General features: G+C 33.4%; 2 protein-coding genes across 2 annotated transcripts; one reads left to right on the forward strand and one right to left on the reverse strand.

Annotated features, from left to right (window-relative positions):
- Positions 1-6,042: 6,042 nt before the first annotated feature.
- LOC126699325 (protein EXORDIUM-like 3) lies at positions 6,043-7,386 on the forward strand. The gene has a single exon (XM_050397072.1). The coding sequence runs from the start codon at positions 6,132-6,134 to the stop codon at positions 7,152-7,154; it is 1,023 nt and encodes a 340-aa protein (XP_050253029.1). The 5' UTR covers positions 6,043-6,131; the 3' UTR covers positions 7,155-7,386.
- A 5,765-nt stretch (positions 7,387-13,151) lies between these two features.
- Positions 13,152-17,035, reverse strand: LOC126699638 (protein LPA2). Its single transcript, XM_050397580.1, has 2 exons — positions 16,471-17,035; positions 13,152-13,595 (listed from the first exon to the last, which is right to left on the reverse strand). Exons 1-2 carry the CDS (start codon positions 16,943-16,945, stop codon positions 13,450-13,452), a joined length of 621 nt encoding a protein of 206 aa, XP_050253537.1. The 5' UTR covers positions 16,946-17,035; the 3' UTR covers positions 13,152-13,449.
- Positions 17,036-17,717: the final 682 nt, after the last annotated feature.

The following is a 17,717-nucleotide window of genomic DNA, read 5'->3' on the forward strand; positions in this document are numbered from 1 at the left end:
TAGCAGTATTTGTTTTATAAATATTTTGTAATTCAACTAATATCTTTGATATTTCAAACAAAAATATCCATAATTCAAACCATTTTTTCCTCTTTTAAAAAAATTGTCATAAGAGACAATGGAATTCCTTTTCTTTCTTTACCCCAAAAAGAAATCATAATTTCAAGAATGCCCTTGCTGTTGTAACTTGTAAGAACTGTAATACCATTGAGAGAGGTCCCGTTCCTTTCGTTATTTGTAGTTTTGTACCGTACAATAATAATAATAATAAAGCAAAAGGCAGTAATCCTAAATTGGGGGAAAGACCAATATTGGGATCATGGCCAAATTGTTTGATGTTTCTCATTTTGTTCGTTTTTAATCATTATAAATAAGTACCTTTCCTTTCTTCTGTCACAAAACAGCCTTAAATCTTTAAAAAAGTTAAACTTTGATGGACACTTTTTACTTATGAAGCAGTGTTACGTATATAGACACGAGTAACAAGAATAATATTTGAAAAATTATAATATGATAATGTCGGTATGATACCAATATAATACGACTACAATATCTTAAATAAACTGTCTATACTTCTCTTAGTATTTTTTTTTTTTACCGATTCATCCATATTTAGGCTGTCAAGGTATGTGGCTCTGTTTTTGGGTAACATTTTTTCTCATACATTCCCGCTCCAAATTCCAATCCTTACAGTTTAATCATATGAAATGATGTTAAATTAAAAAAAAAAACGTTTCTAAGTACTAGGGCACTGTGGTTTCAAAAAAAAAAAGTACTAGGGCACTGTTATTTACTCAATGAAACCAGAAATCTGCACTGGCTGTCATTCTGTTTGAATGGAGTCAGTGTGAGCAGGAAATATTGGGTACTTTGTTGGATTGGGCAGGAGAAGAATACAGAAATAATTAAATATTGATTTCACCCAATTTAATGGTATTAACATTTCTACCGACAACTCTATATCTACCGGTAAGTCCTGTCATATCGTACAACACAGATGAAATCCCATGGAAGAAAATAAAATATTTCAAACAAAATATCACACAATTTTTTTTTCATAACTTATTGCATAATTATTGAGTAGTATGTTACTATTATTATTTTTTATTATTATTATAGAAGTAGTATGTTATTATTGGTACATAATAAATATAGAATTGTTTGTCTTAATTGATATTACATTGTTTATAATAAGAATATTTGCACTCTATCATTGTGCACCTTTGGTATAGTGGTTGTATGGAACTGTGATACCTAGACCCATTTGGGCCTTAGGTTCTGACTCAGCAGTGCGGCCCATTGCCCCAACCCGAACCTACAATAGCCACGGGCCCAAGTTTCGTGCTGCTCAAAGGCCTGGAGAGTAGACAATCTACATTAACACACACCCTGTTTTGCCACCTGGTCCTTACTCGGTGAACCCTCCTCGAACAAGAAGAAAGGTGTTCGGGTACACCATCCCTTATATGCCTGGCAGTGCTTCGGGGAACATCATTGTCGAGCATACCTACTAGAGTGAGAACCAGTTCCAAGGCCACTCTCACCTCACCCCACTCCCATCTAAACACCCACTTACGATTAACGATATTGGACCTCCTATTGCACTAACTTTGAAAACAATTATAATCTCTCCACTAATGATTGGCTATAAATATGAGAAGTTGAAGGAGGAAAAGGGGTTGGAAAAGCTTGTAAAAAAACCGAGAATAAGAGGGAGGCGAGTGAACCAGAGTGATAGAAATACAATTTCGGTGAGTCTTTGTGATAAAAACAACCCAACGTAGGAAATCCAAGCCCACTTTACAAATAGATTGTGAGTCCGAGTGAGACCTAGCCCAATAGACTCATTTTTGGCGCGCACAGTGGTAATCCTACAAATATAAGCGCTTATGAGGCGTGGATCTAAGAGACGAAGTTCAAGTTTACAGAAGAGAGTTTCCCACACGTATACACAGAGTTTAGGATAGGGTATAATTTTTATCTTATAAAAGAATTAAAGAATATTTGCACTCTTTTACATGGTACCTCATTTGGGCTCATCATAACATAAACAATAACTCTATTAATTCACCTAGTTTTACACACTTTTATAATATATTAATGTGTTAAATTGTGATTGGTACGTGACAAAAATAATTCCCTCGTTAGCAATTAACAATGGATTATAGTCAAAGATGAGTAAGTAGGGAAAAAAAAAGAGCTAAGAGAATTTCAAAAAATGACTAACAATATTATAGAATTTTTATCTTGTAAAAAAACAAAATATACATACATATATATATATATATATATATTTGTGCTTATTTACATGTACTTCATTTGGGCTCATCATAACATAAACTACAACTCCATTGATTCATCTAGTTTTACACAATTTTATAATATATTAATGTGTTAAATTGCGATTGGTACGTGGCAAAAGTAATTCCCTTGTCTGCATAGAGAATTTCAAAAACAACTAACAATACTATCTAAATTCTTCAATTTTGCTATAGGCACTCACATTCGCACTCTTTTGCATGGCATTGGCACCTCGTTTGGGCTCACCATAACACAAACAACAACTTTGTTGATTCATCTAGTTTTATACACAATTTTATAATATATTTAGGTGTCAAGATATTTACGACCGTTTACCTTAATTCTCGATTGAAATCCCTTCTTTTCAGTTCACAGGCATTGACAAGGGGCCCTCTGGATATTCTTAGGTTTACTTTCATTTATATACGATAAATAATCACGTCATAACAATTATAGTTTAATGGTAAAAGCGAGATTCATCCAAAATTCTTCCAAAATTAATTATTTGATCCTCTTATTATTGTAACACAAAAGCGTGAAAAGAAAAGGAATGTGAATTTTAGGATTAAAAAAATACATCTTGATGGCTCTAGTTAATGTATATCTTTAGGACATACATTCACCATCTATTTTGGAAAAAAATTTATGAAGAACTGAAAATTTTGTAAAAACAGTTAATTATTTTTTCATAAATTTTTTTTTAAATAATTTATTAATATATTCTCAAAGTACATACGTTTATAAAACCCTATTATAAATTCTTACCCTACTTTTCTTTATAGCCTAGTCAAAGTGGGATCTACCTTCATCTACCCCCATTCTTATTTCTGTTATCCTATCACTGCAAAGGCGGTGAATGGTGTACCGATTGTCCTTGTTTTGTTAAATTATTGAGGACAAGACGTAGAACAACCATTCACGAGGTCATATTGTATTGTATAGATGAATTTGAACACCAAAAAAAAAAAAAAAAAAGAAGAGAGAGAGACTGAAATTCATCAGTGTCGATTATTCGCAATGATTTTTGAAAAGATTGTTTATACTTTATACTTTTCAAATTCCATTCTAAAATTTTATCTCATTTTCACAAGATTGACACCCAATTTAAGAGAATTACATCATGTACTCTCTATTATCTAAATCAAATGTTAAATGAAATGAATATGGGGATTTTTCATTTCATTTAGTGTGGGTAATTTTGTCATTACACCTTATTTCTACCTCATTTTATCTTTAATTTAAATAATGGGGAAAACTGATATAATTCTCTCATTTTATCTTAGCATTGGTGGTGCTAAAAAGTCATATTGCTATTTTTAGTACCACCAATCTTAAAAAGCATACTGTAATGGTGGAGGGAAAGCCAAAAAATTTAGTTGTTGAGCTACAATGCATAGCGAAAAATGACAGTATATTGTAGCTAAGATGGTAAAAAAAACAATATTTTATTTAAATTTATATTATTCTATTGTGTTAATGGTTGTGACTATTGTTTATTGTAATAAATATATTATTTTATTGTGTTAAATGCTAAAATAAAATCACTGATGTTGAGTGTTTTGTAAAGTGAAATGATAAAATAGATAAAATAGTTTTTTGTGGTGTCAAATTGCTAAATTTTTGGCATCACCAATACTAATACTCTAAATGAGGTGCAAATTTAGTGGGGGAAAAGGATAATTTCTCCACCAATTTCGAAACACAAGCAAATTTTATATACACCAAGTGTGTGTTATTCCCTAAGTATTGCTAATATCATCTTTCACAAAATGATGCCCTAATCCAGAACTCCTTAATTAACGCAATAAACATTCTCATAGATTTTTGAAGCCCCCATTCCATTTAACAAAAGCCTCTCAAAAGCTATTCACATGCTTATTGAATTGACCTATAAAAATCATTATTCAATCTCACTGTTTTTTTTAATCAATGTCCTATGGGCTAAAGCAATTATACAAAGCTCATCTATAAGATTTAAACAATGTACGATTCTCTTCTCTATGACTCTCTCTAAGATAGTGCTCTTATATATGTGGAGAGGAAGATTTTACGGGTCAAGTTCAATTTCTTAATTCTAAAAGGTTGAGGGGTCAAATGTATTTTATTATCCAATAACAAAACAAAGAAAACGTGTCTTTCGCACAGAGCTTGCAAACAAAGTGGTTATTAAATTTTCAATTGGTGCCAAGAAACAAACCAACAGCTTATCTTAGCACCAACTGATCTTGACAGATAGTGGCTAGCCAGGTGTCAAACTTGGACCCTTGTTTGGTCCAGGGTCGGTACACACCACCTCTCTAGCTCAGCCTCAGTCTCGGACCACACACTGTACCTCATGGTCCCCTGTAGAGAAAATTTTCCTCTTTGGGTTAATTGTATTTTGTCTTTAACTTGTAGTATGGTACAATTATAACGTCCCTTGAACTTCAAAAATACTTTGAGCAATGTTTTTTTTTTGGTAGAAAAAAAAATTTAGGTGATGGGAGGCCACTCTATACTATCTAGGTAAGTCATATGCTTCAAAGAGGATTTACATCGGACTTATAGATCGTCTACCAAAGACGACTGATGGAAGCGAGACTCGAATTTAGACTTTTTGAAAGAAGCACTTGAATCTTATCAACTGAACCAGCTCCCGTAATTGACTACTTTAGTAAGGTTTTCTCTTTTGAATATTGGTAATAAGCATTTTGTAACTACTTTTGGAATTGCAATCAAATTCAACTAAAATTTAAATAAGTAAAAAAAGTAATGAAAATTGATTTTTGGAGTTACATTTAACAAAAATATGAGCAATATGGGGGGAAAGTGTTTATTGCCCATTGTAAGGAGATACCTTGATTGGTGTTGAAGATTGACATTCTATGTAAAAATTCAACATTCATTACGTGGTTCAACTATATACTTACATCCGTGAGCAATTAAGAATTTGACTATATGAAAATTTTAAGTTTACAACATATTTACACTATCAAAAAAGACCCAAGTTTGAGTATAAATTTGCACAAGCCTCTAGACTAGAGATTAATATGAGCTATATCTTTAACAAGTAGTTGAATGGTTAAGGTGATACTACGATGACAAAATATTTTTTATAACCATTGGGTTTATAAAGTTATTACTCCATTTATTATCATATGAGTTCAACACTAACACAATTTTTTATTTAAAAGTTAAAACCAACACTTAATACGTTAGTTCCATAAAATAAATAATAAAAAAACACTAGAACGTTAGTTTTTAATACCTTCTTTTTTCTTTTTCCTTTTTTTTTGAGATTGATTGCCTTTAATTAATGTGAAAAATATTGTAATCCTAAACTTATTAAAATATTGCAAAAAAAGGTGTGCAATTTATTGAATTTCTAAAGTACGTCAGGCATAAAACTTAATCCCCAAATTACCCTTCCCGCCCGTTTCCCGCGCTAAGCTTAAGCATACGAGATAGAAAAACGGAATAATACTACAGGAGTTAAGATAACATCAGATCAAATGACGACAACCCACTATGATGATCATGATAATCCCAACGACGCTCCTTTCTCCTGACCCCACCTCTCTGACTAGTAGGCCCCACCTCCTTCCCCACTTTTAAGAATCTACCTGTCCTCCATTACCCGCAAATCAATGCCCCAAACTTTTTTTAAAATTTCAAAAAACACTAACAAATAAATAAATAATTTATTTTTCGAAAACAAAACCATAAATTCAAACCCCCCCCCCCCCCACTATATATAAGCCTCAGTTTCGTTTGCTTCACATTTCGTAGTCTATATTGTATAAAACCTCAGAAACACAAAAAACACTCACAGTCTCTCCACTCTCACAAAAATGCGCCAAGCCTGTGTTACTCTGTATCCGGCGCTCCTCGCCGTTACAGTGCTATTCTTTCTGAGCCCTACGCTTGCGTGGCGTCCATGGCCCCACAACAAAACCAACGCTCAAGATTCAATCTTCGGAGACTCGAAGAAATTCGAGGGCTCATCGGAGTTTGTCCACTTGAAATACCACATGGGACCTGTCTTAACCGCCAACATAACCGTCCACACAATCTGGTACGGCACGTGGCAGCGCAGCCAGAAGAAGATCATCCGCGAGTTCATCAACTCGATCTCAGCCGTCGATTCTCGGCACCCTTCGGTCGCTGGGTGGTGGAGGACCGTACAGATGTACACGGACCAAACCGGCTCGAACATTTCCAAAACGGTGCGTTTGGGGCAGGAGAAGAACGACAGGTTTTACTCGCACGGAAAGTCGCTCACGCGCCTATCCATTCAGAGCGTGATTAAGAGCGCCGTAACGGCCAGGACGAAGCCGTTACCGGTTAACGCGAAAAGCGGTTTGTATCTGTTGCTCACATCTGATGACGTGGTGGTTCAGGATTTTTGCGGACAAGTTTGTGGGTTCCACTATTTTACATTCCCGTCGATCGTGGGGTACACGCTCCCGTACGCGTGGGTGGGGAACTCTCAGAAGTTTTGCCCAGGCGTGTGTGCTTACCCGTTCGCCGTACCGAATTATATCCCGGGGCTGAAGCCGCTAAAGTCACCGAACGGTGACGTGGGTGTTGATGGCATGGTGAGTGTGATTGGGCATGAGATTGCTGAGCTGGCAACGAACCCGTTGGTGAACGCATGGTACGCTGGGCAAGACCCGAGTTTCCCAGTAGAGATTGCTGATTTGTGTGAAGGTATCTATGGTACCGGTGGTGGTGGGTCTTACACTGGACAACTATTCAACGGTGAGGATGGTGCCACGTTTAACATGAATGGGATCAGACGGCGGTTCTTGGTTCAGTGGGTTTGGAATCACGTGGTTAATTATTGTTCTGGACCAAATGCGCTTGATCAGTAATAGTAATAGTAATACCACTGGTCCATCACCACTCTCTCTATTTTTCGTGTATTTGGGTTTTTTTTTTTTTTTTTTTTGGTGTTTTTATTAAATGGGGGTTTGGGTTTTGGCGAGGTTTGTTACTTTTGTTAATGTTTTTTATTTAGTTAAGATTAGTTAAGTTTGTTAATTCTGTAATAAGCATATTGTTATTACTATAAAAATTATTGTATACGATCTTTGTATACAGATAGATGGTGTTCCCGCCTCATTTTTAAGTGAGTTAGGTGGTGATGGTGCTGAGCTTAAAAGATACATATTTTTATCGTTATAGAATTAAATTTTACATTGCATTGTGGGTGGCCCACTTTACTATAGAAGTTATGGGGCCGTAGGTTTTTGGTGCTGGAATCGACAAAGACAAAGACGAGAAAAGAGGATTTTGTATGCTCTCTCGTGTGGTCATTCATTCTTTTGATTCTTTACTGTTTGGAGTTATATTATGTTCTCTATTTATACTGTGCTGCTTATGATTTTTAGGTTTATAGTACGTTTTTTCTCTTGGTTTGGCTTGCTTATAATGCACGTCAGACACGACACATGATTTTGATACAATCGACTTGAGTATTAGACGGAAGTTCTGTCCTCTATATATATATATATATATATATATTGTTTATATTTGTTTTGTTTCTTTCATGATTTAATGTCAATTATTTGCCATTATTTCACTATATGTAACTTGTAGTGAAATTTCATATCTCTCGATTTTGATTTGGATTTGACTCCATTTTCTGTTTTCATTTCAATTAGGGTGCATCCAAATTATGTTGGTGATGCATGATTATCTTATGCATTCGATATGTGTACCTATTCGATATATGTACCTATCATGTATCTATCATCTTTCTTAGAGTACGTGGATGTCATGCAATTGTGAAATGCATATTTTGCAAGAAATGATAAATATCTCAGTTGTATAAGATACTTTGAATAATGGATAAGTAGGTTATGCTAAAACTTTGTATCAATGATATACTCTTTTAAGTACGCGTAAGTTCATGTGTTACTGGCTATGTGTTTATTTGAGACTTGAGAGCATATTTTAATTGATTCATTGGGTAACAAAAATATGTAAAGATTCATAAAATTCTACTACATGAACCGAATAAGCTAAATATATAGCTTGAAAAAACGAGTCCTATACATGTTTTGGGAGGAGACTTCCTCTATTTTGTTGTACAATAACCTCAGAAGATCTCTTTCGTTAAAAAAATATCTTGTAGTAAAAAAACTTGCGTCATATTCAGCTAAACCTATGCTGGTTAATATATCTAACAACTCCGGGCAAACCTTTTCTTTATTGCATATCTAAAATGGGACCCATCTACTCTTCTTTTTGCCATTTTCTAAGCTAGCTTTATTGGGATTTGAGCTGCTAAGGCTTGTGATGCAATCCTTTTCTTTTCTTTTAATTTTGAGGGACAAATTTGAACACTCATTTTTCAGTTTCCTTTCTTTAAAGGGCACTGGGCACGTTATGTTTGGTAGTAATCACCAAATGCTTAACCCATCAGAGAAGAATGTAAAGATCAGCAAGTGGTAGCATTTGATTTCACACGTATTTTTAGCCACCCCCACAACCCCCCCCCCCCCCCCCCCAAAAAAAAAAAAAAAAAAAAGATTTCACATATAAATCAACGAAAGCAAATCAAAGTTAGTGTGTGTATATATATATATATATATATGGTTTCACTTTCACACTACTACGGTGACTTAAAGTGCGGTGCTATTATTAGGAGGGTCTCCAAGTAAGGAAAAGACGAAAAGTTGAACTCCATGGATGAAATTTTAGTTTAGTATACTGTATATATATTATTGCTATAGTTATTGTTGTTGCCATTGATATGGACAAGCAAGTTGCAGCTACTAGCTAGTATTCTCTTTCATTTTCAGTGCATGCTCATTCATACACATCGTTATCTGAATGAGTAAGCAAAGTATTTTCTAGAAGATTATATGTTGAGATTATTGCATGTGTTGTCATTGAATTTGCTATATAATCCAATAAAAACGTTTGTCTTAGGGTTAGGGGTTCAAAGAGAGGATTGTGATTTGTGACAGTAACAATTGAATAATTAAGGGGGCTGAATCTTACGCTATCAATTCATCAAAATGAATATTTAGTTATTTATGTAGGTAATAAAACAGCATGGTTCATATCAATTCAACCAAAACTAGGGTAAAACACCTAGAGGAGGAATAGAAGTGTTTTTACTTTATGATTTTTTAAGTATAATTCTTGCAAATCCAACGTGGAAAAGCTCAACCTCATTTACCGCCACGCTTTGCCTATCACCTCATACTATATGATTCTTCTAGACTTTTTAAACCCAATCCATCCCGCCCTATCCGGCCCATTCTCGTCCCGTATTGATAAGAGTTAAATTGTAAATTTTTTCATATTCTAAAACCTTACTATTTAAACAAACATATTATCAGCTTATTTTATTCTACCCAACAAGGCTTTTTGCCTTCTTCTTTTTAGCAAGGTTGGAAATAAATTACCCATTTAAAATTTTCTTTTGTCTTTATTATAAACAAATTTATAAACTATTAAATCATTGATTTTGTATTATGAGATTTTTCTTTTTGTTGTGATATTGTCTTGCTAAACACTTTAATAATATTATTCAATTTTTGCTAAAAATTAGTTTGATTTGATGGAATAAATTTATTTGTAGTTTCAAGTATATTTTTATTAACAAAACAAGTTTTATTAAAAACATTTGTAATAGTTGTGGGCAAATTAACAAGAAGTAGAGTTTTATGGGATGGGGCGGGGCTTCGCGGGGCCCTAAGGAGTGGGGATGGGGCAAGAAAAATTTCTCCATCATGCAGGGCGGGGCAGAAATGGGGTAAGACAAAACCATGCAGGACAGGGGCGAAGACCCCATCCTTCGTACCCACCCTGCCCCGCCCCATTGCCATTCTTAGTTTTTATATTGTCTATTTATAGGCTCTTTTTTCATACTCATTAGAGCCATTTTCTCATACATTACACTTACGAATAATTCACCATACTTAACAAATAAATAAACATATTATCTCATTATCATTGTGTGTTAACGTGTAATAAGTTTGTGAGTTTTAGGCTCGTTTTGCTTAACACACATACTTGAATAACACATTTGCTAGTTGCCTCCTATATAAAAGTACTCTTGTAAATACTCTTATTTAAGAAATATAATACACTTATTCGGTAATTTTAACCATGGGATTCAATTTTTTTATTTTGATAAAGAGACTAACTCTTCACTTAAGACTCATTAACCACATTAAACTCACTTTGCTTCTCACTTAATCTACCAAATTAATTTATTAAAATTATATTTTAATATTAAAATGTTATAGGGTTTTCATTTTCATTCCTCTTTATTGATAAAAATATAGTTTTAGAAAACAATAATAAAATAGTACAATAACTTTCTATTTATAATCCACACATTTCTAGATTCTGTACATTCCCAATTTTAATAAGATAAAATTGTCACCCTATTACATCACAAAAACATCAGCAGCTCTACTCTATTATTAGATTCCGAGGACTTAACACTTCACCTAATGTTCAAGGCTTGATTATCAAAAAACCTAATGTTCAAGACATAAAGTTGCATTTGTCTATTATTATTGTTCTTAGTAGCATTCTTGTCGACCCAATTTAGGCAACCCCACCAATAAAAGAAAAAAAAAGACAAATTTTGGATTGAAGACACAAAAATAATCTGAGTTCACCAAAGTCATCGGTAAACGTAGTTTGGGAAAACCAGCTGGCTCTCACTTCTTCAACTAGTGGTATCAAAATCAATCAAATTGCAAAACTGAAAGAAATATATTTGACCTCGAGTGAAACCAATAATCCTAGTCTCCTAGAGTAGGTTGAATTATAGGCTGTAAAGGCAAAGTGCACTAGGAAAAAAAATATGCCATTTCATTAATTATAGTATATGTATATTGTAGGACTCATCAATCACCAATGGTTGGCACCGGCGCAAAAAGCATTAGCGGCGCTGGGCTTGGTCTTTGACCTTAAGCTCTGGCGTGCTTAGAAAAAATGTTCACTCTTTTCTATTATTTTAATTATCATTACATTGTTTTTTATTTTATTTTGATTTTTTTAGAGTGTGTCTCTCTTCAATGGGTCATAAAGCTAGCATTGAACATACTTGAATCTTTCAGCCAAAAAAAAAAAACTTGAATCTTAATAATTAGCTTATTGGATGCGTACGTATAAATATGTATGTACCTATGCTGCATGTTGTATTAGGAATAGTTGAAAGTAGATGAATGAGTTGTTTGGTTGTTTGAATTGACAAATAGACACCTATAAAAGAAGTAACCAAAGTGTCAACGGTGTGATCGATCCTCCAATGCTATGTCAGTATTTTTGGATGATTTTGGTGTCACGCATTGTTGAAGACTTTACATCTAGTTAAAAGTTTTTTTTTTTTTTGGTAGCCAAGAGGCCTATAGCTCAATTTATTAACACCAAATCTTAGTATATTTTATAATAAGATAAAAAAATTAAAAAAAAAAAGTTTTTTTAGTGGGTAATTATGGAAAAATATTTTCTTAAATTTTATTGTTATGATTAATAGCAAATAATGTACGGAATGTAACTTTAGAACGCAATTAATTCATGGGTTTACTAGTCTTTGAGCTGAGATTTGTATTCTCTCTCTTAGATTGTACCGATTGAGTAGGTAATTTGCTGAACTTATCTTGATTTAACTAAATTGAGTAGATGATTGTGAACTAGGTACCAATCATACCTATATCAAAACTTATCATACAAAACAAATTGAGAAAAGTTAACAGATGCCCTAAAAGTATTAGTTTAAAAACTTTTTTTAGAAAGTTTTTATGGAAAAAAACTTTTTCTTAACTCTTTTAACAATTTTGTTATATTTTCAATGAAAGTCAGGGTATTAATTTAAAAAAAAAAAAAATTTATTAACAAAACATATATTAATAGAACCTAAACAAATTAAATACCAAAAAAGAAAGGACTTGGTTTAGGTCCAATGCATCCAGTGCACTGGACCCGATCAGATGATGACACATGTCCAAAAATGAATACATGTCATCATCTCAATGGGTCTAATAGTACTAGACCTAATCCTGATCCAAAAAGAAAATGGAATAAGGCATATATGTAATGATTGGTAGAGGCTGATTAGCATTAAATGGGGATAAGGGCAAGGTGGTAGGAACAATAATTAGAAGAGGGACCATAGTCTAAATTTCATTTAAAGTCTCACACGACTATGGTGAATTGACACTAGCAACATTGAATGGGTTGAGTTTTGAGAAATTGAAGCCAACTGGAATGTGGCGAGCGATGGTGATCCATGGTTGGGTGGTCCTCTACAAAATGACTTTAATTAGAGTGCACCAAAAGAAATATGATGATCTCTAACAAATTCAATCAAATTAAAAAAAATATCAAGTTCGGGTCAACTTGCTATTTTGACATATATATATATCAAGATCTGCAAGATCTTCTTTCTTTGAGTAATTCCGTGACAATGCCAATATCTTGAAGAATTTACATCAATAGATTAAAAAGAACATCATGGCCATCATATTCTTAAACTGAAAGGCTATAATATTCTCACTTCAAGCTAACAATATCCTCTCTATTTCACTTCAAATGAGAATAGTCTACTTTTTGGTGATGATTTTATTTTCTAGATCTAACTGTATATAAAGTGACATCATTTACAATATTTAATCTGAACTATTATATAAATCTATTATAATAATGCAATTTGAGTGTCCTAAAATTTTTAAAAATAATTTTGGGAGTGGATATAACTAACTAACTAAATAAGAATAATTACAACTATTCTTGGACTTTATTCTGAGCAATTATACTATCAACATTATAGAAATTAATTAGCAACTAGCAACCACTATGAATAAATTCATTCAGTACGAATTGTACTCATTTTCAGCTGACTGTCTCCAAATGAAAGAGAACCATTTTGCTCATAAAGGCCAAACGAATCAATTTATGACACATAGAATTGCCTAAGGTAAACCATTCCCTAGAAAAAGACTTTGATTAAGAGAGAGAGAGTGTGTGTCATTGACATGTTTGCAAAAGACTCTAATTTTCTTTTGGTATTCATCTTTGTATCAAGCATGAAAGGCCCTCATACAATCTAAAGAAACTAAAGAAATGCTACTTAGAAACTATGACAAATTTCTCCTTATAGAACCTGAAATTATTATTTTAAATTAACTAAATATATCATTTCTGATCTCCAAGATTCTCATTCTGCAGGTACTTGAGCACTCCATAAGCTACTGTTCCAGCAACAAACAAGAAGACTGTTGGAGTGAAGGATGGATACAAATACTTCACAAAGAATTTATCCCACTCTTCTGGCAGGAACCCTGTAAATTCAAATTAGCTAATCAGTTACACAATACAAGAAAAATAAATGATAATAACTAAGATAACCCAAAAAAAGATCATTTGCCTGATTTAGGATTTTTTTTTTTTTTTTTTTTAATTGAAGGCAACCATACTTGAGAAAAAATTGCTTTTGTTATATGTTTGGAGGCAATAGAGCACAAGTGTTCTACTTTATGCTCCATCAATCGCAACTTGGCAAACATTTTTTTCCCTTATAAAGTAACTAAAGTTTAAAATGAAAAACAATTTGACACATGACATACTGCAATTGGTGGAGCATGAAGTGGATATTAAAAATAAGATGAGGATTTATATTCAGACAAATTGGGACAGAAGGAGTATATTATTAACTTTAATCATATAATTATAAGTCTATAAAAGCGCCTATGTTTCCTTATACAAGAGCTTTGAAGCAACTTAAAAGAATAGTGAGAAGCATTTATAGGTATATGCTTTAAAGAAAGTGAAAATATGTTGTTGGCTGAGTCAATGCTCTCCAGCATGTGTGACCAGTCCCAACAAACTTGGATATGCACAAATAAAAATAAACCGAAATCTAACAGGCAGTAAAATGCAAAATGGGCACTATGAATTAATTTGAAATCTAACATGAATGTAAAAAGTTAACACCAGTTATTGTACTAAACATTTAGAAACAATGAATTCAGCCATTAACCCCAAAAAATGTCTCATAGACTCCAGAATGGTAGGAGAACTGTAAAAAGCTTATGTAAACTCAGTGACTTTAATGGAAGTATGGCTCAAACTCATTAGTGCAATAGCTAAAAATCAGCTTCCAAACAGGTTAACAGAACTGCTGCACCAGTTGCCTCTAATTAAATAAGGAATGGCCTCAGCATATTCAATGTTGAAGTTACTTTGCAAGCCATATTCATTGCTGAAAATTTATTTTGCATCCATGTGACCATAATAAATGCCTTTGTATTGTGGGCTAAATTGAAGTAGTTGATAGTCTTTTCCTGAGTAATTTAATCATTGTAGGCATAGCCACAAGCCCACAAGAATGTTGTGGCAAATTTGAGAGGTGGGAGGAAGGTATTTTACAATTCATCTTCAGAGAGTTTGAGGGTTACAAAACTGTTGGTTTTTGAACTAGACAAATTTAGAGACAAGAGAAACTTATACTATCTCCAGATAAGAAATACATAGCTAGCAATCCTTAAAAACACAATTTTAGATGCTAAGACCATCCAGGTCAAAATTGGGTCCAAAAACTAAAGCAGTACAAGTCCTCTATGGAAAACAAAAAGTTACAGAATATGCAAAATCAATTAGGTGAAAAACTTAACTGAAAAACCATAAGATACCTAGATGAAAATATTTATTAGCAACAACCCTAATACATAAATGAAATGGCTTATCCAGATCCACAACAGGTGTGGTAAGGGATCAAACAGCTCAGCAAAAAATTGGAAAAGAAAAGTATTCACCAACCAGATAGCCAGTATCAGTATAACAATAGGATTATAAATGAAACTTGCATTAGATGTCTCAAAGAGGTTTCAGTAAAGTCATAGCTAGACTACACAACTATGGTAGGTAAAACGAATTAGGTAGTGATAGTATATAATTGAATGAAACCAGTCTACATAAAGAAACAAGAAGAGGAACCATTAATGATTGAAAAAGACCAAAATTGGCTAAGGAAAATGCTAAAACTATTACCAATTTTACTGCAAAAGACTTACAAATTAACGTGATAATGAATTTAAGTGTCACTTTACAACTTAGTGTCCGTTTGAATACCGCTTATTTTACTGAAAATTGAAAACTGAAAACACTGTAGCAAAATAATTTTTAAATATGTGAATAGTACTGTGTAACTCATTTTTAATGAAAGTTTGTGTGAAAAAAAAAGTTTGTGGGTCTTGTGTAGTACACGGGTTATTTTGCTGAAAATTGAAAACTGAAAACACTGTAGCAAAATAATTTTTAAATATGTGAATAGTACCGTGGAACTCATTTTTAATGAAAGTTTGTGTGAAAAAAAGGTTTGTGGGTCTTGTGAACAGTACACGGGATCCACTGACAAACACATTTCAGTGCAAAATTTGCTGGTCAAAGAGGTAGTAGGTCTCGTGCACAATGCACGGAACCCACTAACAAACAATATCCCACGTGAAAACACTATTCTCAATTAAAAAAAAAAAAAAAAAGAAAGGAAAATGCAAACGCTGAAATGCTGCCCAAAATCGCAATCCAAACACTACCTTAATAACTAAATGTATGAATTATTTTTTATTTTTTATGATTAATGCCACACCAATTTATACAGCAGTAAAATTTGTAATATTCCTAACATTACTCACAGGCTAAGCTAGCAAACCCTCAATAATAAACTAATTCAAAATCTCAATCCCCAATCCCAATTTGTTTCATTTTTCCTTTTTTGGCCCAAGTTGGATGATCTGAACTCTTAACTCTTTATAAGTTATAACTAAGTTGAATTCCACCAAATCCTAACTTAATTTCCAGAAATCCCAGCTGAACTACCGCAAGGCATACCAATCAAAAAAGCTGCTCATCTTCAAAATAAGTAGCCAAAAAACATCTACAATCCTTGAAACTCTATGCCACAAGGCCCAAAACCATACAAACAATACCTATATTGCTATAACACAATTTCAAAGCCTAATTTATAGTACACTACCACTACTAAAAAATTTCACATTCAACATTAGTGTCAACAATTTTCAATCCTATAACAAATAAAATACATTAAGACCCACAAACATGCAAAAAAAAGATACCAATAACACAATTTCAAAAGGCCAATTCAGAATTCACTTCCACCACTAAAGAATTTAATGCATTCAACAATTCAATTCATACCTGAAGCAGCGAGAGCAATGCCCTCGACAAGAATGATCGCACCAAGACCCAACCAAGTAAGAAGAAAAGCACTCTCATTCCTACTGTTCTCCTTAGCCTTAGCCTTATCTTCTTGGTCCACAAAAGCAGCTGGTTTCTCAACCGGTGACCGCCTAATTATCGATGCTCTCTCTTTTTTACTCTTCTGCTTCTTGTTGCTAGTGGCACTAGCACTCAAATTTGGTTTACTAGAAGGTGATGATGATGAAGAAGAACCAAACCCCAGACCAGGTGAGCTGGTTTTCTTTGGTGGGGTTGGTTCAGAGGTTGTCTCATTCAGGTTGGTGTTGGGTTTTTGGGTTTCTGAGGGGTTTTGAGACTTGACAATGAGTTTGAGTCTTGTGGGGCAGTGGAGGTGAGGCGTGTGAGGAAGATGATGATGACGATGATAAGGTTGTTTTGTGAAGGAAGTTGCAGAGTGGAGATGTAGCGCCATTTTCAGTTTAGTTGGTTAATGAGGTGTTGGGTTTTGTGTGGTGGTGTTTGTTTCTGATAATGGCATTGGGCTCCCCTGAAGTTTTTGACAATAGCACATGCCACCCATGTGGTTTATGATAATTTAGACTTTCCTCAACATCTATAGTTTTCTATTTTAGGAAGCTGCCTTTTTTTTTCTTTTTCTTTTTTTTCAACCGGAATTTGCTTAAGGAGATAAATTGTAAATTTGTAAGTAGGGCAACATTATTTATATATGGATTTAGTGCAACATTAGATTACTTGGATCCCCACTTTTATCATGTATTAATCACAACGTATTACTTCAACATTAATTAAAAGAATTATAAAAAATTTCGTGTCACCCATTTCTTTTATAAGAAAATTAGAATAAGACATAAAAAAATAATCTTGTAGCTTAACTAATTGACACCTTCCCACAAGTCTGATTGACCCATTGTTACAATTATTGGCAATATTTTAGAACTTAGTAGTTAGTAGTTCCTTTGTCGAGTGTGAATTTTACTAGATTAGGAGATTGTTAAATTCCATGGATTATGCTGTGACCAAATTAGTTGCTTCTCTTAAAGTTAATTATTGTTGTAGAGGCTTGCAGGATAGATTATTGTTCTGCCTTTGTTTTTTAATAAATGTTTCAGTTTTACCAAAAAAAGAAACATGGTTATCCCCCATGTATTTCATTTTTTATAATTTTCAGTTTGTCAAAAAATGGCAAACACCCCCCCCCCCCCCTATGAGTTTGAATCTTAAAT

This window comes from Quercus robur, chromosome 9 (genome assembly GCF_932294415.1).
Source record: "Quercus robur chromosome 9, dhQueRobu3.1, whole genome shotgun sequence".
Classification (NCBI taxonomy): domain Eukaryota; kingdom Viridiplantae; phylum Streptophyta; class Magnoliopsida; order Fagales; family Fagaceae; genus Quercus; species Quercus robur.